This window comes from Emydura macquarii, unplaced genomic scaffold (genome assembly GCF_026122565.2).
Source record: "Emydura macquarii macquarii isolate MOO-44397 ecotype Brisbane River unplaced genomic scaffold, CSIRO-AGI_Emac_v2 contig_1790, whole genome shotgun sequence".
Lineage (NCBI taxonomy): Eukaryota > Metazoa > Chordata > Testudines > Chelidae > Emydura > Emydura macquarii.
The window spans coordinates 2131550-2157447 of record NW_027131927.1 but is presented as its reverse complement, the minus strand read 5'-3'; the positions used below and the strand labels follow the sequence as shown (position 1 = coordinate 2157447).

Below are 25898 nucleotides of genomic sequence, written 5' to 3'. Positions count from 1 at the left end.
ATTTCTGTCCAAGATTAACAAAGAATGCTCAATGCCGTAAAAAACCATGTAGCAAGAGTGCTTTATTTTGCATACAGAAGCTTCTCTCACCCAAGCTGCGTCCTCAGGATGCTACACAGCCCATACCTGGCATTTCTGCTGGAACGTGGCATTTTCGATGCTGCTTTGGTACCTAACTGCACCTGATGCAGCCGGGATAAATCACTGCTCCTCATTGATTTCTGCCATTCTATGCTCACTTCCAGGAAGTTGCAAAGTTTGGCATCAACTCGACAGACAAGGAAAACCCTAAGAACCAAGGGATATCTTCTCACTAGCACTAGCAGAAAGCAAGTGACCGGAGGTCAGGACTGCATCATTGGCTTAGTCATCTGACATGGGCTTGAGTGATAGATGCCCTACAACTCACAACAGGAAACTTACAACATGCAGCACCCTGGGGGGCAGGAATGAGAGTGGCTAAAGCAGCGCTTGGACTAATGCAAACAAGTAGCCTTTCTTCTCTTGGTACTGCCACCCTCTGCCCTGAGGAGCAGAAGACGCTGCATGGCAGGTATCTCAGTCTGCAAAAGGTCACTTTTTCAGTTCAAATCCTCCTTCTCATGGGGGAAACCTACAGCCCGAGACAGCTGCACTGGGCAGCAGACTGTTTCTATTTCTTTCCCCATACAGACAACATCAGTGCAAGTTACCACAAGGGCTGAGAAGGCAGGAGTTCAATCCCGCAGGTGGGGAGCCATTCCTGGCCATTGGCAAACTGGAATTCCACAAGCAAACTCCATAGGAGTAAGAGTTCTCTGGCCCCATGTGCTCCTGTCTGCACACAGCTTTGATGTTAAACACCCCAAGTGTTATTATAGAAAGGGGAAGTGGAGCCTAGCTGAAGCATGAGGCTGGGAGCCAGGACTCCCTGGTCCATCTCATTTTTGGGAGGGCACATGGGCTAGGAATCACAGCACCGACTCGAACACTGGCTCGAAGCCACCATCAATAGGCAAGATTTGTGGATTCTGGGATGACACGGGTAAGTCACTTCCCTTCACCATGCCTCAGTTTCCCCATCTTTAAAGGAGGGCCAGCAATACTGACCTGCCTGACGAGGAAGCTGAGCAGCTGCGCAAACTGCAAAGCACTTGGGGGCTGTAACGTGGGCGAGTTACTAGTTAATCTCAGAGTTGCAGTAGGATAGACACCCCTGCAGCATTACTCAGCTATTCTGTTAAAAGTGCTCAGCACAGGTAAACACGTCGTTACCGGCTCTGTCCACTGCACCTCACCACCTTTAGTACTGATGAGCTAAGAACCCAAACGACGACGGGGCCCAAACTAGGGCCAAGGCTACACTCAAATGACAAGTCGACCGAGCGATGTTGTGGGGTGTGAAAAATCTATATCCCTGTGCGACATAGTTAAACTGACCTAATCCCTGGCGTAGACAGTGCTAGGTTGACGGAATAATTCTTCTATTGGCCTAGCTGTCACCTTGCAGGGAAGTGGATTACCTATGGCTATAAGAGAGGCCATCCGTGAGCATCTACACTGAAGCATTGCAGCTCTGCTGTTCTAGGGTTTCAGATCTAGACAAGTGCTGTGTGTCACTTCTTAACGGCTACTTACAGGACAAGTTCCTAAACAAGCTTCTCAGGAACCCTAACGGACTGCCTCCTCCTGTGCCAGCCCGCCAGATAAACGTACTTCCACTGGAAACATGGGGCATCCACAGCTCTTCCTTCTAACCATGCTTAACAAAACTACAATTGAACTGCCCTACAAGGATTGCCCCGCTAAACCCATTATTTCAGCTCTGCTGGCGTTACTGCATGTCTCTGCACACTCATTACAAACTCCCTTCTTGGTTCCAGCAAGTGTCGGGGAGATGAGGAGGCCTCACCAGCACTGGCTTGGTATCCCACTGACAGATAACTGTAGGTATAATTCATACCACACAAGTAGAAGCTGTGGTTTACATTCCTCTGGAAAGACAATGTTCCTACAAAGCACCAATAACCCAGCTAGCTCAGACCACACAGCACGTGCACGCTGGGATGCAGAATGCAGGGGCAGTCTGACTCATGGGGGGGAGGAGGGGAGCAGGGAAGGACAGGTATTTGGAAAAGATCCTGTGCACAGACTTGCATAAAATTTATAAAAGGACGGTCTATTTCTCCATTTATTCCTTGCCCCTTAAAATTCGCCCACCCTAATCACCAAGTCTGCTGAACAGTTCTGGCCCCATATTGATCACAAGCACCTCCACATTGCAAAAGTGAACATTTCTGAAAAAGGCCATAATCTGACCTTGAACCTGTTCTCGGATTAAAGCACACATTTCTCTTCTCCGGACAGAAATGTCTTTCATTACAATTCCTCCTTTGGCTCAGTGCTCTGCCCAAGATTTCTGGCTTCTTGTAAGGTTTCGAGGTGATATGCTATTTTATGGTAGTAAGTAACAACAGCACACTGTTTTTCCACAGCCCCTTTTGTCGCAGGATCTCACAGAGCTTCACACGCATTAAGCAATCCACACACATCCCTTTGGGAGGTAGATTTTAACACCCAATGGTAAAATTAAGATGGGACAAGCTGTGTGACCTTAGGCATATCAAGTCAGTGGCAGAGCTGGAAACAGAACCCAGAAGTCCTGATTCCTACTCCCCCCACTAACCAGTAGACACACTCCTCCTCTCCCAGAGCTGGGGAGAGAACCCAGAGTCCTGGCTCCCAGACCTTCCCACCCAGCTCTAATATCAGGATCCCACTCCACTCCCTGAGTGGAGATTTTGGAGATCTTGGAGTCATTGTGGGTAGTTCTCTGAAAACATCCATTCAATGTGCAACACCAGTCAAAAAAGCTAACAGAATGCTGGGAATCGTTAGGAAAGGGATAGATAATAAGACAGAAAATATCATATTGCCTCTTTATAAATCCACAGTACACCCACATCTTGAATACTGAGTACAGACCTGGTCGCCCCATCTCAAAGGTACAGAAAAGAGTAACAAAAACAATTAAATGTATGGAAAAGCTTCCATAGGAGGAGAAATTAATAAGACTGGGACTTTTCAGCTTTGAAAAGAGAAGACTAAGATAGAGGTATGATATATATGATAGAGGTCTATAAAATCATGACATGTGGAGAAATAAATAAGGAAGTATTATTCACTCATAATACAAAAATTAGGGGTCACCAAATGAAATCAATAGGCAGCAGGCTTAAAAAAAACAAAAGAAAGTATTTCTTCACACAACACACAGTCAACCTGTGGAACTCCTTGCCAGAGGGTGTTGTGAAGACCAAGACTAACAGCGTTCAAAAAAGAACTAGGTAAGTTCATGGAGGTTGGTCTATCAATGGCTATTAGCCAAATGGGCAGGGATTGCTGTTTGCCAGAAGCTGGAAATGGACAACAGGATGGATCACTGGATGATTATCTGTTCTGTTCATTCCCTCTGAAGCACCTGGCATTGGCCACTGTCGGAAGACAGGATACTGGGCTAGGTGGACCATTGATCTGACCCAGTATGGCCATTCTTATGACAGAACCCAGGAGTCCTGATTTCCATCTCCTTTTCTATTAGACCATACTCATTTTCCTGACAGCTGTCATGCTACTCCGTGCTTCAGGTGGAGCGCTGGGAGGTGAGCATTATTAAGATTATTATGAAGAAGCTGTACATATTTCAACAGTTCACCTGTTACTGTGGAAAGCTGAGAATCCCCTCTTACATTCCAGCAGGAAGCCGTGACTGCTCATTTCTCACAAGGCCAGCTCTGGTTACATGCTCAGCTCCCACTGGAAAGGGACTGTCTGAATGAAATGCAAACGACCTTAATTGCTTACAACTGACCCTTGATTATGTTTCCGGCAGACACTGCATCTGGAAAAGGAGAGGCTCGTCCCCACACAAGCATAGCTCTGCAGCCTGAAGTTCACCACTACCGATCTCTCGCACTGCACCTCCTTACCTGCCTTGCAACTCCAGTCTGCAAAGCTGCAGGCTGAATAATTATTCAGACAGCATTGTTTTTAACATGCTGCAAACACTAAAAACAGCATGTTTTGCTCCTGGCTAGTCACATCACCAAAAGCACCCCATGGCAGTGACTGTCTTCAGAGCAGACAGGTAGATACAGTTAATACTTAAGGCAGCGTAGCCTGGTGGTTGTGACACTGGACCAGTATTCAGAGAACCTTGCTCCTGTTCCCAGATCTGCCACTGACCTGCTGCAACTTTAGGTGAGACGTTATTTCACTGTACTGCGCCTCTGCCTCACTCGCTCCCCCATGTCTATCTTGTCTATTTAGCGCGTAAGGTCTTTGAGGCAGGGTCTGTCCAGCACAACGGGACACTGACCTCAACTATAACACCGACAACATTGCACACAAAAGTGACAGTGTTAAAACAATTATAAAGTTGAAAATCCAAGCAATCGAGTTCCAGGAGGCTGCAGAAGCTAAGATTAAAAGCTCAGTATTAATTTAGCCCCCTTTGTATTTTAAGGCCTTTTAAATATTTTTCAATGACAACACAAGCTGGGGTTTCTAATACAACCTTATGTACAATGCAGAGCAAGACTGCACCTGCTGCCCAAAGCACACATGTAAAATGGGAACAAGGAGAAGAACATCAACTGCCCACTCACCAATTTTAACTTGCCTGCAAGGAAGCAGACAAATGTGTTTTCAAAGTCCCAAATGCTATTCTTTTCTATTCTATTCAAATGCTATGCTAGTGTATTGCATAGTTTATTACCCAGCTTTCCTATATTGACATCAAACCATATTTGCTATCGAGGGATTCTGACAAGAAAGAAGCCACAAGAGTGAAGGGTAAGTGGTTTTCTGCCCTGGCGGCGTGCAGAGATAAAAATACAGTCTCACAACTTGCACAGTTTGGGTGTATTTTTAAGTGTTTATGCCACTTGGATACCAATGAAAAACAGAAGCCAAACACTAGCTTCAAAGATTTGCATCTCTACCACGTTGTACATCCTGTCCTGTGGATTAAACAGCAAGGAGCAGATGCTTTCAAAGAAGTTTTAGTGACAAATAGCGCGAGTCTCTTCGCATTCAGAGGTTTAAGTTACAAAGGGATTCTCCACGAGGAGACAACACCTTTCTGGGTCAGAGCATTGGACCGTAAAGCACAAAGGGTGACAGCGCTGGTGACGCCTTCGTAACACACATTCCTAACGAGATATGCCCTTCTCCAGGACCCCCCCATTTTGTAACAACCAATGAGATTTTCAAATGAGATCAGGAGCCTCACCGTGCCTTGGATGGGGCAGGTGGGTTGTGGAGCCATAGGTACTCTATCCCCTATGTCACCCAGAGCAAAGCAGCGTGGCCAGCAGCGCGAGAGGAAGCAGCATCTGGGTGCCTTCGGGATGGGAAGGTGCCGCCGACCACCCGGAGAGAGGAAACGGACAGGCAGCAGCATGCGATGGAGATAGGCAACGGCACTGGGAGACGAGGGCCAGCGCAGAGCCCTGGGGGCGCCAGGGAGCGGAATCCCATACCAGAGCCCCCTCCCCCAAGAGAGACACCCCAAGCCAAGCACCCTGCTGCATCCTCCAGGGCGAGAGACCCCAGCCAAGCCCCCCCGGGGGAAAGACCCCCGCTAGCCCCCCCAACTGCTCCCAGGGACAGACACCCCCTGCCCCAGCCCAGCCCAGCCCCCCCATCCCTAGGGGAAAACCCACTCTCCAGCCCCCCGCCCCACAGAGACACCCCCCACCCAGAGTGACCCCTCCAGCCCCGCCCCCCTGCCGCTCCCAGGAAGAGACACCCCCCATCCAGCCCCTCTCCCGGAGGGGCCCCAGAGAGACACGTCCCGTCCTGCCCCAGCCCAGCCCCCCTTACCACAGAGACACCCCCCCCAGCTCAGCCGCCCCCGCCCCGCATTGAGAGACCCCAGCCTGCTCACAGGGAGTCACCCCCCCACCTTCTCAACAAGGCCGAGACCCGGCCCCCCCCGCCGGGGTCCTAGGTGGTTCGGTCGGTCCCCACAGTGCCCCGAGGGAGGTGTCTGGCCAGTTGCATCGCGGCGGGGGCTGGTGGTCCCAGGTGATACCATCGCGAGGGAGGGGGGGGGGTTGTCCCGGCCGGTATCATCGCGGGAGGAGGGGAGGAGACGGGACGAGCGGGTCGGGAGGTGGGGAAGAGCCGGGCGGTACCATCGCGGGGGCCGGGAGACGGAGCGGGCAGGGGAGGTCCCGGCCGGTACCATCGCGGGGCGGGGGAGACAGGGCGGGTAGGGGGCAGTGGGGCCCGGGCGGTACCATTGCGGGGCGGGGGAGACAGCGGGGCCCGGGCGCTACTATCGCGAGGGAGGAGACAGGGGGGCCCGGGCGGTACCGTGGCGGGGGTCGCAGCTCCCCACCTGTCACGTGCGCCTTAGGCTCCCTCGGCGGCCGCTGCTCATCCCGGTGCCGCCTCCCTCCCCACGGGGCCCAGCTCCGCGGTGTGTCAGGCCCGACGGCGGCCGCGCTCCCGGAAACCCCGCCCCCCGCGGGTTCATGCACGCCGGAAGCGGGGGGCGGGGCGGACCCCGCCCAGAGGCTACACTGCGCAGAAACGGCGGGAGAGGGCGCGGTGCGCATGCGGCGAAGCGGGATCACCGGCTGGCGCGCCACGGCGCCTGCGCCTGACAGGGGTCCAGTGCGCATGCCCTGCGCCTGAGTCTACCACGTCCGCAGGCTGGCAGCGCCGCCGTCTCTCTGCAGCAGCTGGTGGGCGGGGCCCCTGGTGCACCCGCCCCTTTTCTCTGCCTAGATTTGCAGAATCAGCATAAATTTTCCGTAGGCCATAATTGCTGCTGGAGTAGCAGACAGTGGGGTGTTAGGCTGATGCAGGGCCAAGGCCAAGCCCTCTTGGGCAGAGCCCAGCTCCCCAGCCAGTCACCAGTGGAACCCTGGAGTCCTGGGGGCCAGCAGGACCCAGCCCCCCCAGCACCCTGGAGCTGAGGCCCTAGCCAGCTGTAGCCCCATTCCTCAGACACACAGCCCCACTGCAGTAGAGCAGAGCCCAGGCAGACAGATGGTGCCAGCAGGCCTCATGCTGGCAGGCTACCACTAGCCATGTGGACATTGCCATTTGGGCTCTCAAGCTGCATGGGGGCACAAGAACCTAAGCCGCATCAGCCCCCTTGCATGAGGCTATAGGTGTGGGCTCGCTCCCCTCTGCAGTGCAGACCCACACTGAAAGAATTTAAAACTGAAATGACCCGAGGTGGTCAGTGTAGGATCATTTGCTAGAGTGTATTTGCAACACACATCCTCTAGTGTCCTACACACTTTACAATGTATATATTCTATACATCCCTTCCTTTCCCCTCCCTCTCCCTGAAATGCAGCCATGGGCAGGGTAGAACACAGCAGTTGCTTACCAGCACTACTATAGCACCTACACTTGGGCATAGGAGGCAAGCAGAGAAAGCAGTCGTCCCTGCTCGGGGAAAGAGGGGCAGAACTCAGAGAGCATCTTAGATACGTGCTTCCTGTGTGAAGGAAACACAGGGAGGGAAGGATGAAGTAACAGTAGTGACGGCAGCTGGGTTACACAGATCAGACTAGACAATCACAAAGCTCCCTTCTGGCCTTGGGATTTATCAAAGAGCAGGAGCAGGCAGACAAATGTTAATTAGAAACCCAGGATTTTCTTTTGCCAGGAGACAGAGGAGAGATGATAAAGACCCCAGTTTCACACATACGCTGTTGGGCAGTACCATGATAGTTTTGCCTCAGGGAGCATAGTACATAGAAAAAGCAGGTACCTGCTACGGCAAATATTTAATACAAGCACAAAAGCACTGCTATAGTAAAAATCCCAGTGCAAAATTGCAATATCTATGGCGTAAAATGGTTATAGCAGCCTGGGCAGGAGGGGGTTGTTTAGTCTAGTGGCTAGAGCAAAAATCTGACATCTCAAACTGGGACTAGGATTCTGGTCCCTAACTCCCAGATTTGCTATGACCACCTTGGGCAGGTCACCACTGCACTCTGTGTATCAGTTTATCTGTGGGATGGGGATAACATCCAGCATTGCACAGCCCTTTTTAGGCTGAGGCTTTCAGGGTGCTGAGTAAGTCTATAGTATTATCTCTATCCGCAGAGGGCCCCAGCAAGTCTCAGCAATGGCATTACAGACCATGAATCCTGTTTTTAAAGAAAACAAAAGGATTTCTGAGCAGCAGAGCTCTATTAAAGCACAGGGAGGAATGAGAGGAGTCAGTCTTTTTTAATGCTTTATTGCAACAGCACTTTCAATCCTTTAAAAAATCATGGCACCTGCCATGAAAGCATTACACAAATCTCAACTGCCACCCCGCAACTGACTACAAAGTTTAGCCTGTGTGCAGATTTCATTCTCTTCCTTTAAAAAAGTGTTTTTACTTGAAGTCTAAAAAAATGAAGAACATTTACCCCTCCTTTCAAAAGCATGAAGAAAACTGTCAAAAATGTATCAAGCTGTTTCCTATTTTGTCTATAGGGGAAAAAAACAAAACTTCCCTTTCTCAGATCCAATGACCCACCCCCCTCCCTTCAGAAACAGCCTGTAGAAGTTGAGCAAAATAGGTTGTCCTGAAAATTCTCCTCCTCATCTCTATCACACAGTTGAATGCTTGAGTTCAGTTATAAAGCTTACAAAACAGTGCTAGGGAACCTGCAAAGCTGGTGTGTCACGAAAAAAGTTAACACTTCAAAACAAACAGGAACGCCAACATAGGCCACTACTTAAAAACAGATTATAAAATAGAAAAGCTAAAGAAATGCAGTAAACCCACAGCAAAAAGTGCGACAGGATCTCCCTAAGGAAGAGGCCTACACTCAGAGAAATTAAACCTCCTAACTCTTTTTGGCTTAATAAATAACAGTAGATAAAATAAGGAAGAAACATTGTTTGGATTAACAATCAGTCCTTCAAACCAGTGTATTAGCTGCAGTAATATACAGGGAAGACAGGGGACCTGAAACTGCAAAATGACATTGCCGGCTAATACAGTATTGGTTTTAGGACAGTGGTCTAAAGTGACAGCCACATTTAATCAGTTTAGAATGAAGCTAATGGCAGCCTCCTTCCTGTTTAACCTGGAGCCATGTCCTGCAGACACTCCCAGCAAACATGGCTACGCTGACCAAGATGGAGCGTTGCCAGCTGAGGTCTCTTCTGCAGGCTACCCTCTTTAGTAAAACAACACACTTAGCACTGACATAGTGCTCTTTACCTGAGTAGCTCACAGCACTCACCAATGGAGAGACACATTGCAGGTCTGTGGGTTGCACATGACCACCTGTCTTAGTCTGGTGCTACAGTAGGTACAGAACATTAAAAAAAACCCTCTCTTCAGGACACTGGCAAGTTTTGTCTGTGAAATCCAGAGAGCTGCCCAGCGAGCCCAATGGGCATGAGTATTTCTTCCCCCACACAATACCTATCTGTGAGCAGAAACCCCCTTTAGTAAGGGGGAAGCACAAGCGGAGCCATTTGAATGAACTGGTTCACAGCCTGACAGCCCAGGTGACTATCCACTCTTCCCAGAACAGAAACAGTAAGCAGGGGGTGGCAGGACAAGCTGCCCCTGCCATGTGCTCCATTCTGACCTAGAGGTGAGAGAGGAGTTTGCTTTCCAGGACTCAGTCCTTGGCCTCTCTGCACAGGCTTCCCCCAGGAGTGACAGCACCAACTGCACTGCTGGTTCTTTGATACAGGCGCCTGCCCACTCAGAACAGGGCCAATTAAAAATAGTTTCACACAGGAGCCACCACACAGCATGGTAATGACCATGGCTCCTGACCTAGGCTGGATCTGAACTTGGGGTACTGCCACAATAGGTTCCAAAATGGTTTAGCCTCCCTACAAAAAATAACGTACAAAAGTCTCTGCCATTTAGGAAGGGGGCAATGCCTGATCCTTCACTGGGGAAAGAGAAGCTGACATCCTGGCTTTGTATCTGTACATGTGCAAAATTACTTCACCACTGAATCTCTGTGCTACTCAAAACCAAATATTTCAGCCCAAGGGTGCTGAAATCCCTGCACCAGAGAGCAATTATGCTGCCTCCTGGAAAGCAACTCCAGCATCTAGCCTCTGAGAAGGACGACAATTTACTCTGATCCAGGTAATCCAAAGAGCAAGCTGGCACTATGCAGAATTGTGCTGCTTTTACAGTTTCAAGCAACTGGCCACTGAAGTATGAACAAAATCTCTGTCTGCCCCCCGCAAACAAAATATTATTTCTTGAACTGACCAAACAAATCGAGGATATGCATACTCTTAGCATGCTCCTGGCAGAGCCTGGCGCTGTCCACAGGCCTGTTAGAATCCATGCCATGACAGCTGCTCACTGCCTCTCAGATGCAATGCTTGCACAGAACTAAGATACTAGTGGAAACCCATGCCTGGAAAAGAAGTTTAACATTGTACTGGAAAGAGGCAGGTGAGGCAATTCTAGCACAGGTGCTAGGAAATGTTAGCACAAAAGCAGGTGTGAGGGGGGAAGGAGAAGAGAAATCTAACGTGTTTCTTAGATTAATTCCCTTGGTTTTACAACATTCAAACAAATGCCTGCACAGTTTTCTGGAGCCCTTACATTGGGTTTTATAGGCTGCTAGGAAACCCTCTTAGACTCAAGAGTTCCAGCACAATGTCCCAACTCCATATTATCTCTGTACGGAGACTTCAAGATGCTACTTCCTAGATACAAGCAAGAACCTGCAGAGGGGGAGGGAGGGGGAGAAAAAAAAAAGGAAAAACATAGAAAAAAGCTTTCAGTGAACTTTAGCGCTGATGAAAGGTGCTAGAACCACAACCTTGGAGAGGAAATCCCTCCATATCCACAGAACCCAGGCTTCTGCCGTGTCTCAGACCCACTGCAGGGAGCAGAAGGCATGGAGTCTCCATGGCCCATTCTTGCCTTGTCTTCTTTGCGGAAGGGGAATCACAACTGACACCCGTGGTGATGGGGGTTCTGTTTGGAGGCAGGCACCAGTCCACACATGAATCCCAACTCATTTCACACACAGGCTGCCTTGCTCGCAAGAAGGTGCTTGCGCCCTTTGAGTTCAATGGTAAGGAACGAGCCAGGATCAAAGCAAATGCACATTCCACTGAAGCCAGGCAAGGAGCCCCATCCCACATTACGAAGGAGACAGAGACAGGTCTCTGGGAATCCCCCACGTGTAAAGCAAGAGTGGTAACAATGCAGAGAAAGTACAAAGTGGTTCAGATGCTAGCAGTTACAGAACCAAATCTTCACGGATTAGTTTGCCTTCTTGCCCAGTCTTTTAAAGACACTAACAGTCCCTGTATTGTCCATCTGAGCACTATGGATTTCGCTGGTGCTGCTTACCTTAGCACTACCCAAAGTCCTCTTTATAGTAAACCTGAACTCAGGCTCTGGCTTGTTCTTCGTGCTAGTGATGCTGCTGTCCTGGGCCTCGGAGGGCAGGGAGGGCTTTCCCAGTCTCTGTACAACACTGACTTTGGATGCAGATTCCTGTTTCTTTTCCTTCGCTGCCAGATTGGCCCTCCTGTTGCCAAGGCGCCGAATGGTCGTCACAGCTGGTTTTGCCTTCGAGCTAGTGGCTTTTGCTTTGATGGTCACTCCTGGTTTGGCACTTTCCTTGCGTAAAGGCTTGGAGAGCTTTTTCAGGACCCCAGCATACTGCAGGACAGAGCAGTCGTCTTCACTCTCTGTGGCTTTGTCCTCATCAGCCTCCAACGCGTCCCCCAGTCGGCTGAAGACCCCTGTAGGCTAGTAATGAACCAAAGGCATTAGTAATTACACATGCCAAGAGTACAGAATGATTAAAATGGGGAGGCAGTGTGGCCTAGCGGACTGAGCACTGGACTAGGATACAGGTTCTGTTCCCAGCTCTGCTATCTGCCTGCTGGGTGACCTTGGGCAAGTCCCCTTCCTGCCCCGTGCCTCTGTTTCCCCAGCTGTAAAATGAGGGAAATCATATAGCCCTCTTTTGTGATGTGCTTTGAAATCTACTGACAAAAGTGCTAGATAAGAGCTAGGGATTATTATTATTCTAAAATAGATCATGATCTGTAAAATATTTTTCCATGTCATGTTAATTAAAGAGATTTTCAAACAGTTCCTGGTGGTTTAATAAATCACACAACCACCTTGCTCTTATGTAGAGCTTTTTGTCTCTAGATCTCAACATGAGATCAATATCTTATTCCATGGTAGTGACGGGGAAACTGAGGAACAGAGGGGAATTGACTAGCCCAAGGTCACCCAGAGGTTGGCGACAGAACTGGGAACAGATGCCAGGTTTCCTCAGTTCCAGTCGAGCACCTGTCCACATCACCTCTCTTTTAGTTGTGTCTCAAGCTTTGAAGTGAATGTACTGATAGTGAAAGGTGCTAAAGTGTCAATCATAGAGACTCAAGTCCTTCACCTCCAGAACAGGTAGAGCAGGGTCAGGGCAAGCTTTCTCACGTCCCCACCACTAACATGTACACCGTGGCCCAGAGGGACCTTTCTTTTAGTGGATCATTTAACACAGTTTCTTGGTTAAGGTTGCCAACAAGGCCATTAAGTATCGTGGTTATTTCTGTGATGCAAGCACCTGTCCACTAGAAATGGATCCCAGACCTGATTCTTTTCACAGAGGCCACAAACAGCTGGGGAGTGCATGGTTCATGCACTAGGATTTTAAGAACATTGTCTGTAGCAGAAATGCCCAATGACCCCTTCAACAGTAGCTGCGAGGAGCCTGTGTACCCTGAATGAATGAAAGGAAAGTGATGAAGAAGGCTGTCAGAACAGGAATTCTCAGGTTGGGAGCCCAGGTATGACAGCAGCGGGTGCTGTATAAGAACCCAGAGAGAGCACATCGAGCCAGATGAAGATGGAGCTCAGAGATCCCCCAGCAGCACTTCCACCCTACGTGTGGGAAGTGCACTCTCCTGGCTACGACACAATGGGCCAGATTGTACCACCCGGGTGCTGAGTCATCCCTCGCTCCAACATCACTCCCCTGGATTTCAATGGGACGAAGATCACAGCAAGGTAATCTGCACCATGAATCAGGGGAGCTTGCAACACCTGACCTCTCTCACAAGTTACTCATGCACGACAGACCCTCCCCTCTCACCTTATTTCCTGTGGTTGTATCTGCCTTCATCTCAGCTCCCAGCCGGTCAAACACAGATGTCCTCTGGAGACCTAGCAGCAGCAAATATGAGACAAGTATTTTCAGGCATCCACAAGAAAGGAAACTGGTGAAGGTTTTACGGAAACCACAAGGGCATCTCGTCGGATGTGGGCAACATTTGGCAGGAAATGGCCACCTTGCTTCTATGAATACACCCCTCTCCTGCCTGCTAGGAACAGCAGCTCGTCAGCATAGGTAACGTTGCCCACACTGACAACTGATGAAGAATATCTGACACGTCTCCACCACTCTTTCTTCCGAAGGCTCACAAAGAACTGCAAAGACTTCACGTGCACGCCTGACATGCAGTCACCTCTAGAGCTGGGTGCAGCTGCCAAGGTACAGCATGCCGCTCAATGTTGTGGGAAAGGAACATTTTGGCCAGGATTCTCACAGAATGCTCCCACATGCTCTTTGAAATTCACGCAGAGAGTCTCCAGCGCCTTCGTTTCCATGGCCACACTTGAAAGTCCCACACACGCTCAGGCCTTGTCTATGCTAAAAAGTTGCCCCATTTTAATTGTACCAGTGTAACTGAATTTGTACAACCCCCTAATGTGGATGCAAATACATCAGAACACAGATGCTTTAACCCAATCCAGCTATTACCACGTGGGAAAGGGAATAAGTTATACCAATATAAGGCATCTCTGTAGTAATAAATGCTTCCACACTAGGGTTTGTGTATCAATATAACAACACTGTTAATGATTTCACATCCCAACTAACAGTTATACTGGTACCAAATCCATGTCCTAGTCAGGCGTTGTGTGCGCAACCCCTAGTTTGTCAATATCACAGCGCTGCTTCGGTGCTAATCGCCCCCTTTCCCAGTCACGTGCTCGTTGAGTGGGTGTGGAGAAGGAACTATTGTTCATCTTCTATTTTAAAAGTATGTCTCAAGCACCAGGTCTCTGCTAATATCGCCAGCAGCTACATTCGCTGTAAGGCATTAGGGTGCCAGCAGTGTAGTTGTAGCTGTGTCAGTTCCAGGATATTAGAGAGACAAGGTGGATGAGGTCTTATCTTTTACTGGACCAACTCCTCTTGGTGAGAGAAACAAGCTTTCTAGCATACACAGAGTTCTTCTTCAGGTCTGGGAAATGTATTCAGTGCATCACAGCTAAATACAAGGTGGAACAGATGGTTTAGGATAAGTAGTTAGCACATACTGTAAGAATGAATGTGCTCACTACTTATGCTAAACAATCTGTTCCACCTTGCACTTTGCTGTGATGCTGAGAGTTCCTTTGCTAGGCCCGAAGAAGAGCTCTGTCTGAGCTGGAAAGCTTCTCTCTCTCTCCACAACAGAAGTTGGTCCAGTAAAAAAATATGACCTCCCCCGACTTGTCTCTCTCTCAGTGCAGGGTCCGTCAGCATGCCAAATGCATCTGGGGAAGACACGGACACAGGTTTTGCTAAGAGGCTAAGAACCAGCCAGCGGTACCTTTTGCTGCCTGCTGTTCCAGGATTTTCTTAGTCCTCGGTGTGGTACCTTTTGGCATGTTGATGATGTACTTCCCCTCCATCTCTGCTGTGACTCGCCGTCGCTTCACCGGGGCCACCAGGCTCTCGTCCACTGAATCACATAAAGCTGGGGAAAAGGCAAAGGGGAGAAGAGATCAGACTCGGGTAGCTCCAGCTGGACACTGTCAGCTCCTTCATATCATAGATAAAGGGATTGCCTCTTAGAGGCTCAGCTGCAAAGGAATCAACATTTAGGGATGGATTAGGTACTTATGGTGGCTTTGCTACCAGTTGCTCTTGTGCCCCAATAGTCACACTTTGTGGCCGAAATTCAGCATCCCCCAGATGCTCTGATGCAGTATCTGATCTCCAGAACCATTGTAAAGGAGCCAGCTGTTTGACCCCAGTGACTGGAAGATACATTGCAGATGAACAGATTTGGGAAATTTGTAAAAGATCAATTAAAAAAACACTGCGGATACTGCATCCCACGATAAACTTTGGTCATTTCCTGGGCTATGTAATCTAGTTCATTAGTGACAGTACCGCACTGCACAGGGGTCAATGCTCTGTAGTGGATATGGTAGAACTAACTGAAGTCTCCATAATGATAGCTCTCTCTGCTGCTATATCCCCAGAACTGGGATGAGCTGCGAGGCTGGTCTGGGTGTGCCAATCAGCTATCAGTGAGGTTCTGCTGGACATAAACTGATGTTCGGCCATTTGCTTTGTTCCAGCTGGTCTTACCAAGAATTAGTCTGAACTCCCTGTTCCATCCTAATAGCTTTCGTGAGATTGTTAAATGGCCCAGAGGATTCTTTGGTCATCGCTTCTGCCACACGGCCTATATGCAACGATTTAAGAACATGGTTGGGTGTATTTCTCTCACCCTGTTTTTCCATCATGTTCCTTTCACACAAAAAACCCAGCTAATAACAAGGCAAACACAAAATCCGAGTCGCTAAATGTGTTTTAGTGCTGGACTTTGGATCAGAACTGGCAAAATACTGCCCCAAAGTCTCACTGCAGCACAGATCACCTTCAATCCTGCTGCCATTTGAGTATGAATGTAGCGTTAGCAGGCCTGATAGCCCTGGGACTGACAGCCTCTATCCAAACAGGTATGATCCTGGACATATCACCTCCACAGACCTGCCTCACTCCAGCCTTGGAGGGAGTCCCAGCCTTCCCCAGGAGAGCACGTGCTCTGCTGATCATTCAGTCCTTGGCACCTCTGCTGGGAATACCAACAGTCATTTATTGTCGTCAGTTGTGGGGGTGGATTTCAGTAAGGTGAGTATCTGTCCTTTAGGACCTGGACTGAGACCCACTGTGATGGATTTGGAGTTGCCTGTGATGATCTATGCATATTATATGCTCTATACGCTTGTCTGAGTATTGCTCAAATGTTTACTGTTATGCCTACACTGCATTAATTCAGTAACTGGGGTGGGGGGGAGGCAAGAGAGTGAGGGCGTCAGGAAACTACCTAAGAAAACAGAATATAGTCCAGCTAAAAGCCCCATACCAAACATCCAGGAGAATTAACTGTGATATGCTGCTTTCCCCCGCCAAGCCCTCTCACTAAGACCAGCCTTCCCAGGACTGAAGCACACAGAGCGAAGGGGATGGGGAAGAGATGAAAAGACAGAGGGGGATTTAAGAAACACACTCCCTGGAAGGGGGAGAGATTGGTTTGAACAGACAGCTAAGGGGCATAAACTGCCACCAGATTTCCTGAGGTTGAGGGGGATAAGGAAGCTTAAGTCTGCCTAGAGTCTCTGCCAAGGGAAGGCAAGCCTTTAGGTAGATAAAAACACATGTGGGCTTTTTGCTGTTTTAAACTCTAGTCTCTTGTTATGCCGTGTTCCTACTGTTGAGATTAAACAATGCTTTGTTTTAAGACGGCTGGCTTGGGTCACTGTATTCAGTGCTGGTCACAAGCTCCCAGAGGAAAGACTTGCGGCTTCCGAGTCCAGTAGCCTCTGCTGGGCATAAGCACGGTGCTGTAGCCATGGTCAGAGTGGGAGAACCATGCAGGAGTGGGTGCACTCTGAAGAGACCCCAAGAGGGGACAGAGGGGCAGAAATCCCTGAACCGTGACACCCAACAGTCACTAGTTGGCAGCACCTCTCTTCTAGGCTGGATCTGAACTGGTGACCTGGAAGTGGGAGGTTATGGCAATCTTGAGAGCCCCACCCACCTCAAATTATTTAGAGGGTTAATTTACATTTACACAGCACCTTGCATTAGATAGATTCAAATGCTTCACAAAATGCAATAAGTAATCACACAAATCACACAATCATCATCATGCACCACTGAAACACAGCCAGCTCTGGGGTGAAACACAACAGTTGTTAAGTAGCTCACAGCAACTCTACACAACACTTTAGAATAACGAGGAAACAAGTATTTTTACTGAACAAGCAAGAGCTGCCAATGCTGCATTTCAAAGATTTCCTGACATATCTACCTCATACCTGCTTTTGCGTTCTTCACAGCCATTTTGTTGGACACAGTAACAGAGATTTTGGACGTACTGGTGTCAGGTCTTCGGACAGGGGTAGCAGGTGGCGAATCTCTGCTTAAACTGTTCGCAATCATACGGGTGGCAGCTGGAAGACAAGAATAGCTAGTGACGGAGAAGAATTAGGCACCAGTGACATATTCCTAGCGTACTCAATGGAGCAAGGCTCCTGTTCTACTCCCTAGTTCTTTACATCCAAAGGGCTTTGGCTAGGATGATAAGGAAAAAGCATCCCTGTGTACTAGGTCTGCCACATTAAACAACAAAATGGTGCACAGAGGAAGGTTTACAGCTCTTCCCTGGGTTGGAAGACAGGTATTAAAATCACTGCCTACATCGCATTAAAGCAGGATAGTCATCAATGAAGTAATTTTCTAATGACATTTTCATAAAGACAAGAGATAGCGCCCTGTAAAGCTAAAAGCTATTAAAACGAGAGCGGCCAAAGCGTGGCCCAGAGAGCTGTACACTGGCATCCTCCTCATGAACACAGAAGAGCAGCCCATAGGCAATATCAGTCCTAGAGGTAATCACCAGACAGACAGGATCAAGCCAGTGCATCTTCTGCTGGGACCTGTGGTCTGCATGGGCTACACATCAGGATTACAGATGTCACCTGCTCCAATGTATGTAGATTAGGTGTGACGCTCCATTTCCTGAGGAGAGGCTATGCAGTCCTCAGTGAGGCTAAGATGAGGTGTTCCCAAGGAAGAGAATGGGGACGGAGATGGAAGAGAGATGTGATATCCTGAGAACTCCTAACTCCAGGGTCAGCCCTGTGTGCCTGTACTTACCGCTATTAGCATTCCTGCGTAGCTCTGACTGCATACTCGGCTGGTTGGAGGACACCGATTCAGTAGCTGCCTTGCACATCTCCTAAAAGAGACAAAGTCCATTTTTCATTAGGCAGGCGAATGGGACAATCACCACAGGGGTTTAAGGTCAATGTTGCTCTCACCAAAGTCCCAATGTGACATGAATTTGGAGGCTCCGTTCAAACATGGCAAACAACCACACAGTTCTTGGCCTCTACTCAGGATGGTTCTCAGGGCTGAAGCAGCATGGAGACTAAGCTGCCTCAGACCACGTGGACGGCTCTGAACAGGCCAGTACAGCATAATAGCAGCTCTACCCATGGATTTGGCATAGGAGTGAACTAACCTCTAGCACTTTCAATTTTTCCCCATCACCTCTCACGAGTTCAGCATTCATCAGGGAGGGAGCAGTGTCTAGTGGTCAGGGAAGGGGGCCGAAGTCAGAACTCCTGGGTTCTATTCCAAACTCTGTGACTCCAGCCAAATGGCCTCATATCCCTGCCTCACTTTACCCCATACACAAAAAGGGGGCATATTCTCCCCTCCTACACCGCAGGACTGCTCTCCAGCTTTGCTTTATGACTTTGAAGAGGTATGAGATTTTTAAATAGAAGGTGCTATATGAACACACGTTCGCACACTAATGAGGGTTTTATGGATTGCAACTTCTTTGAAATTCATAAATATTAAGACCAGAAGGAACCATTATCATCCAGTCTGACCTCCTGTACAACACAGGCCAGAGAGTTTCCCCCAGTGATTCCTGTATCTAGCTCAGTAACTTGCAGTTGAAATAGAGCATATCTTTTAGAAAGAAGCACCCAGTCTTGAGCTGAAGTCTCCAAATCATGGCAAATCCACCATATCCTTTGGAAAGCTGTTCCAATGGTTAATTACCCTCACTTTAAAATGTGACCCGTGGTTCCAGGGAAATCCAGAGGCATTCTCAGATTGCAGAAATCACTGAAATTTAGATTACACTCTCTGCTAGGAGGATTCATTCTGTGGTTCAAAGGCATGGCACGGAGCTCAGGTTATCCAAACAGAAAAAGCCTACTTGAGCTCACACTCACAATGAAGCATGACTAGTGTAAAACAATACAGATTACCTGTCTGTAAACTACTTTAGCGTGCTTGAGGATAGCAATAATATCCCCCACAATCGTGATCCCCAGCTCATTCATGATCTCCTTGTTCAGGTCAAGCAGCATGTTCTTCTGGATTCTGTAGAGAATGAACAATGGAGCAAATAGTTCATCCATGGGTAGATACTTTGCACGTCCTATAACACCCTACATTGGAGGATCTCAACGCATTGACAAATTAATTAAACCTCAAACCCCAAAAATATCATATCCATGTCCATGTGATGGAGGGCAGCAGCTGGTAACAGAACACAGCAAGACTACACAATGCTGGATGTGAATGAGAATCGTGTATCCAATTAATAGTTAATGTAACTAATTAAGCAGACTGAAATTTGGCCAGGACCCCAGGGCTAATACCCTTTCTTTCTCCTGAAAAATATATCACAGGATCTTCATGCCCACAAGTGCTGGGAAGCTCAGTGTCATATCATCTGACAGAAGTATCAAGTGTCACTCTGCTGGGTGATCAAGGAGTGCTGCTGAAAGGGTGGAGAGAACAGCTATGTCCACTCCTCCCAGCGAAGGAATCTAGGTGCAACGTGATCTGTCACCCTAACTGGGGCTGCATGGTGAGGCGTCCGGAACTCTGTACAGAATGTGGACTAGAATGGCTCGGAGCAAGGTTCTAAGGCCAGAAGGGAGCATTGTGAACATCTAGTCTGACCTCCTGAATAACACAGGCCAGCAATCTGCCCTGAATTAATTCCTGCTTGAACTAGAGCAGATCTTTTAGAAAAACATCAAGTCTTGATTTAAAAACTGCCCGTGATGGAGACTCTGCCACAGTGCTTGGTAAGATGTTCCAATGGTTAATTATCCTCCACAATTAATTACCCTAGAGTCTTTATTGGCAAACTTGTTCCTCCCAACCAGAAAGGAACTCCTTATTCTGCATAAGTGAAGCTTAAATCACCCTGGGATAATTAACATTTAACATGCATATGGCTATTTACACCTGAAAGGTATTTTAAAAGCCTGTCTTCTCACCAGCACCTCTGTAAAGAGGGGAACTGAGGCCGGGAGCGGGAAAGTGAGTTGTTCATAAGCACAGAGGGTTAGAATATACCCCTCTCCTTTAGTGTATTCTAATAAAGAAATGAGTCTGCAGGTGAGACTACAAAGTATTTTTAGTTCAGTATTTTCATGTCCCAGCAGACTTTTGTTAACACACCCCACTATTTTTTCTTTTTAAGTGATGGAAAATTGTTGCCTGTGTTTCTCTGCAGCCTCACCTGTTATCCACAAACATAACTGCGTAGTTGACAGCAGGGCTTGGAGGAATCCCAGCTTCCTTAAAAAATTGAATCCACTCAGATGTAGCTGAAAGATGCAACACACAAAATAAAGCATAAGTAATGTGGTTACATTAACAGCTGACTGCTATGATGCCCTCTAAACAGGCAGAGATCTGACAGGAGCTGCATGCCCTCAGAGTAGTAATCCCTAGTGGCAGTGATAATTGCTTGAAACACAGGGAAAGAAAAACAGACCAAAAATAAAATAGAGAAATAACAAATCACCTTAACACTCTAATCTGGGAATGACCATGAAAACACTGCCCTGCCTATCATGCGGCCCAACATAGTCTCATCATTTCCTGGTTCTCCCTGTTTGTCTGTCATCTTGCCTTACACTTAAATGGTTAATTTTTTGGGGCAGGGACCATCTCTTTGTTGTGTCTGTAGGGTGCCTAGCACAAAGGAGCCCCAGTCATGGACAAAGACCCCAAGTTGCTACTGCAATACCAATAATAATTATAATTTAAGGCTGTTTGGATCAAGATGGAACATTGCATGCTGTGATCTGATGTCTTCAAGGGCCACAACTTGGTATTAAAGAGTAATGCACCAACAATCTGGTGCATGATCACTTAGGTGCATCCCTTGGGCTCCTGGCAAGTTGCTAATTTGGCCCCCAGGCGAAACTTTGGGTCCTCAGTGCTACTTGGGAGAGTCCTGAGATGCCCAGACAGAGTAAATCCATACCAAGCAGGTGCCTTCCTTCCCTCCATCTAGTCATTTTCAGTGATATTCAACATTATCCTTTCATAAAGATGTTAGTGGTTTTTCTCCCATGGGGGGGGGAGGGGGAGAAGACGATGGGGAGAGGGGAATCAGTGGTTGGTTTAAATCTTTACCAGCCAGAAATCATCATATAGGTGTTACTAAAAATGCCTCACTGCAGCTTCCTTACAGATCAAATTCCTGGTCATTGGGAAACACAGAGGGGAGAGAGAAATCTAAATTAAAGTAGCATAAAATCATCAACTGGTAAATTCAATCTGAAAGCATGGAATATATTCTAGGATCAAGCTTCATGAAGTCACATGTGAGAATGAAACAAAATTCATAATTAAGGTACTAACTCTTTCTAATCCACCCTTGTGTTTATAAGAATTGCAGAGGACTTTAAATAATAGCAGGACAGCATACTATATGTGCTGCAACAGGCAGACACAGTGCGGAGGACCAAGGGCAGAGTTATGAGCTTTATCTCTGGATTTCCCATTCTTTGGAAGTTTCAGTCATGATCGTAATGTCACTTTAGTATCTTTTCTGTGGTTTAGCGCACAGATCCCTGGCACCACATGCCAAACATTCACAGCTGCTGTCACGCATCAGCCTGGCTACTCATGCACCAGCAGCTGAATTCCTCTTACATTTACCACCACAAAATATATATATATACCACAAAAGTTACTGATAAAATCTGCTCTTCAGAGCTCCTTTACTCTGGGGCTATCATCTTACTAAGATCTCAATTTACACAAGAAGGGGGATAGGCAGACTTTCAAAAATCAAAATATCGCTGTTTCAGACTTACCCATTGTAACTGACACCATTATGGAAAATCCAGAAAGACCCCCAGAGGGGCCTGGCTCTCACTTCTGTGAAAAGCCTGCAGTGAAGCAACATGTTATTAAGGCAACTGTGCTTCATGAATGACGTAGGCAGAATTCCAAAGCTTGAGTTCATGGAACAAGAATAGCCCATTACCAACTCCCAGCCCAGAAGACTAAAAAACAACTGACTCTATAATGGTGGCTCTTATAACTTAAAGGGATTTTTTACTGGACCACATTAGGCTCCTGTACTTTGCCCAGGGCTACAAATACTTCAGTGCTTCTTAAAGAGGCAACTAGAGAGCAGAAGAAGTGTGCATAGAGATGAAGATCCTGACAATGCTAGTCTGGTTTCTGTATATCCTGTCCCTGATTCATTAGTTAAGGGCATTTTTATGATAATGATCTGGTTGCTTTTCATTCTCTCCTGCTGTTTATTTCCCAGTTGAGGTCATGATTCTCTGTCATTATCCCTCCAGGGTCTTGTTATCATGTACTTGCTGGAGCAAATGAATGTCTAACTAGGACCAGCGCTTCCAGAAGATCTAGACAGGTGCCTGTTGCTCTGGAACAGCAAATGGCATATGATGAGCAGGGTGCTTGGTAGGCAAGTTCTCTTAACTGGCTGGGACTGAAGAACTATTTACCTATTAAAAAAGGAGACAGCAATGTCCATGTTTCAGACAGTGAATGAAGGTTAAAAAATGCCTGGGCTGCAGCCATAGGAATCAATGAACTAGAAGCCACTCATTGACTTTTTGAGGGCTAGAATCATAGAAGTGTAGGACTGGAAGGGACCTCGAGAGCTCAGCTAGCCCAGTTCCCTGCGGGCTCGTCCACCATGACTCCAGTGTTGTCAGCAAGAGTTGTGGGTTTTCTGGGGCCATTCCCTGGATTCAAACCCCCCACCCCACCCTAGGGGCGTTTAAGAATTGAGCACAAACAGCTCAGTCTAACGCAGGAGATCATCAGGACCCTCCTCAAACCCCCCTGAATGTCTCCCCCTAAAATTCCCAGGAGCCACTTCACCCTCCACAGGCCGAGTTCTCCCCAACAGGCCCAGTGTCTGCCCCCCCCCCCCGCCCTTCCCTCCCTCAGACATTCCACCCCCCATACAGCCACTCACCACGGCCCCTGGCCCCCTTCCCCTGCCGCCGCCACGGCCCCCGTCCACTCCCCCCATAGCCCCTCGCCCACTTTCCTACCGCCCCCCCGGGCCCCACAGCCCCTCCCGGGTCTCCTGACAACCCCTCGCCCCTCCCAAAGCCTCTCGCCCCCCGGCTCACTCACCGCTCCCCTCCCCGCGCGAGCCGGGCCGGTGCGGCCTCCCCGCTTCTCCCCAGGGAGGCCCCGGGGCCAGGCCCAGCAGCCGGAAGCGGAAGCGCCGGCCAGTGAGAACAGGAAGTGGCCTCCCCCTCGCGGCCCAGCCGGCCGCTCGCGCGGAGCCGCTGGCGCCTCTAGGCGGAGGGTAAACCATAGAGAGGTGGGAGGACTCAGCGGCTACGGCGGCGGCGCCTCCCCCGTGGGACTGGCCGGGTCCTAGCGCCGCCATCAAGGCGTCACACACCCGTGTCCCGCGCCTGCGGGTGGGGTGTATTTACCCCAGCTCGGGGAGGGGAGTGGGGTCCAGTGGTTAGAGCAGGGAAGGCTGGGCGCCCGGACGCCTGGGTCCGGTCCCTGGCTCTAGCCACAAACTCCCAGCCTCGCCCCCTCTGTCATCGTTCATGCCTCTGCGAAGGGGGTGGGAAGAGCCCTGCCCAACGCGCAGCACCCACTGGCTCAGCAGGGTGGGGGCATTTCACACCCCCGGGGCCAGGTAGTGCCCCACGCTGCACCGGGGGTGGGGGAATCCGTCCCTTGTGTCTCTGGGGCAAACCCCTTCACCTCCATGCCTCAGTTTCCCTGTCTGTAAAACGGGGACCCCAGGGGGAGCGGGAGGTCTGTCCGACGCTCGCCGAGTCTTTTCAAGGTGGAAGGAGATACTGAAGTGCCAGACGCTGTCATAACGAAGGGCTCCGCCTGCCCCATCCCACCTCTCTCCATAAGAGGGAGCAAAGACACAAGAAAACAGCCTCAGCCGAGACTACAGTGCTCGGTGCTTCTGATCTGTTCCAGCTGCAGAGCCGTGGGCTGGATGCGGGGATCACTGCATGGGATCCTTTGGCCTGTGTTGTGCAGATGGCTGGGGTGGTCCTGTCTGGCTTCAAATCTGTGACTCTGCTGGGCACACGTTGGCCAGGGACTCTGGTGCTGTCGCTCAGTGTCACTCTATTGGCCTCAATGGAACAATGTTGACTGATGCCAGCTGAGGACCTGGCCCTGATCTGTAAGGAAAGTGTGGGGCACAGAAATCCGCCCTGTCTCTGGTTGACAGGAGGGCCCAGGCTGGCTCAGAAGGGTGGGTCCTTTCACCTCAAGGCTGCTGGTCCAGAGTAGGTGGCAGTGACTGTTAATTATGCCCGTTGTGTGGCCCCTTAGCCTGGGAGGTCTCAGTTTCCAGAAGAACAAGTGTCCATGTCATGCCTGGATGCCACAAGCTTGTTGTGGGAGGGAGGGGACCCTCCATGCCTCCTCCAGCCCTCGCCCTCTCTGCTCAGGGGGCCATGATGGGAAGGGGCTGGGATGGTAGCATGAACACAGGAGCTGGGATTGTAGCATGATGAGTGGGGCTGGGAAAAGAGAGTCCAGTTTCAGGAGAGACCTACTTTGGTGGGACACCCAAGGGCTCGGAAACGCAAGCTGGGGCTACCGGACTAACACAGGCCTCTTGCTATGCGACACTGGCCACTCTGCACGCTTAGTAATGATCTCTTTCCTACAACTTGGCCTGCTTCCTAAATCCTTCCTTGCGACTGCCACCGGGAGCTGCTGGTTCAAACCCTGACTCACGAGCTGGGGCTCAGTGCCCTGTGCTTTAGTCATTGCTCAGAGCAAGCAAAGAGCCGGTTTGGGTGGGGTGCTTCCTGAGCTATTACTAATAACCATCAGGTACTGAAACTATGAAGCAGCCCCAGTCATCACTTACATTGGGTCAAACTGCCAAGAGCAGAGTGGGACCGGCTGGTTTGTCCCTTCCTGGGGCGGCAACTGCCTGCCTCCAGCACGGTGTCCCTCACCCCTGCAGTACAATTCTTATCAGTAATAATGGAAAAAAGCTAGCTCTGTTCATCTGGGTCCTGGGAGCACACCAGGTGAACGATCCATATAGTTGGTTCTCACTGGTCCTGGCCTCAATGTAACGGAGAAAGCTCCATCTAGTGTCCTCCCATCGGTCCCTGGCACCAGCCTCTGTCTCCTGCGCTACCCCTGGTGCTTGGGAGGAGCTCCCTGTAAACTTCTGCAAAGCGACCTCCTTGTCCACCTGCACGTCCCTCCTGAAAACTCTCCTTTGCCCAGAAAAAACTCGACAGAGGTTAGGTGGCCAATGGGCTGAGACCCCCTGCCTGTCATGCTGGCCAAGATTGTCTCGTTTCCCTGTGCTTTCCCACTTGCCAGTATCCACCTGCTGCTTCTTGTCTTAAACTCAGGGAACAAGCTGTCCTGGGCAGGGAATGTCTTTTTGTTCTGTGTTTGTACAGCACCTAGCACAATGGGCTCCGGAGCCATAACTGGGGCTCCTAGGCACGACTGGACCACACCTAATATAATAACAACAGAGCTGTGGTCTATGTATCATTACCATCTGAATTACAGGAAATCTTCCAGACCCTGAACCAAGATCAGGCCCCCATTGTGCTGGGTGCTGCACAGACAAAGTGGGAGACTGTCTAACTAGCCCAGACAGCCTAAGGGTGGGAGAAAGGAAGGATGATTCCCCCTCCTACAGATGGGGAAACTGAGGCCCAGAGAGATGCGGTGTCTTGCCCAGGGACTCAGGGGCAGAGGCAGCAAGTGAACCAGTAATCCAGTGCCTTCACCACA

General features: G+C 49.3%; 2 protein-coding genes across 4 annotated transcripts in view; both read right to left on the bottom strand.

Moving 5' to 3' along the window:
* AKT2 (AKT serine/threonine kinase 2) overlaps positions 1-6505 on the bottom strand; it is a 38185-nt gene extending 31680 nt beyond the window's left edge. Inside the window, exon 1 of the mRNA XM_067556596.1 lies at positions 6386-6505. The gene's annotated coding sequence lies outside the window, so the exon portion shown is untranslated. The remainder of the gene's footprint in view (positions 1-6385) is intronic.
* A 1730-nt stretch (positions 6506-8235) lies between these two features.
* Positions 8236-23941, bottom strand: CUNH19orf47 (chromosome unknown C19orf47 homolog). 3 transcript variants are annotated; one of them, XM_067556595.1, is made up of 10 exons: positions 23268-23360; positions 22167-22624; positions 21959-22033; positions 20368-20455; positions 19097-19211; positions 17967-18048; positions 17126-17260; positions 14623-14769; positions 13116-13186; positions 8236-11758 (listed from the first exon to the last, which is right to left on the bottom strand). In XM_067556595.1, exons 3-10 carry the CDS (start codon positions 21975-21977, stop codon positions 11264-11266), a joined length of 1152 nt encoding a protein of 383 aa, XP_067412696.1. In that variant the 5' UTR covers positions 21978-22033; positions 22167-22624; positions 23268-23360; the 3' UTR covers positions 8236-11263. The 3 variants fall into 3 exon arrangements, with proteins under 3 accessions (XP_067412696.1, XP_067412694.1, XP_067412693.1); XM_067556593.1 differs by lacking the exon at positions 22167-22624 and having other exon boundaries at positions 23268-23366; XM_067556592.1 differs by lacking the exons at positions 21959-22033; positions 22167-22624 and having other exon boundaries at positions 23268-23941.
* Positions 23942-25898: the final 1957 nt, after the last annotated feature.

Coding starts and splice junctions, on each gene's coding strand:
- CUNH19orf47 (XM_067556592.1), bottom strand. CDS start 23,529: ATGGCGGCGCTAGGACCCGGCCAGTCCCACGGGGGAGGCGCCGCCGCC. Junction 20,456..23,267: donor CTCGCGCGGGGAGGGGAGCG/GTGAGTGAGCCG, acceptor TGCATCTTTCAG/CTACATCTGAGTGGATTCAA. Junction 19,212..20,367: donor GTTATGTTTGTGGATAACAG/GTGAGGCTGCAG, acceptor CATTCTCTACAG/AATCCAGAAGAACATGCTGC.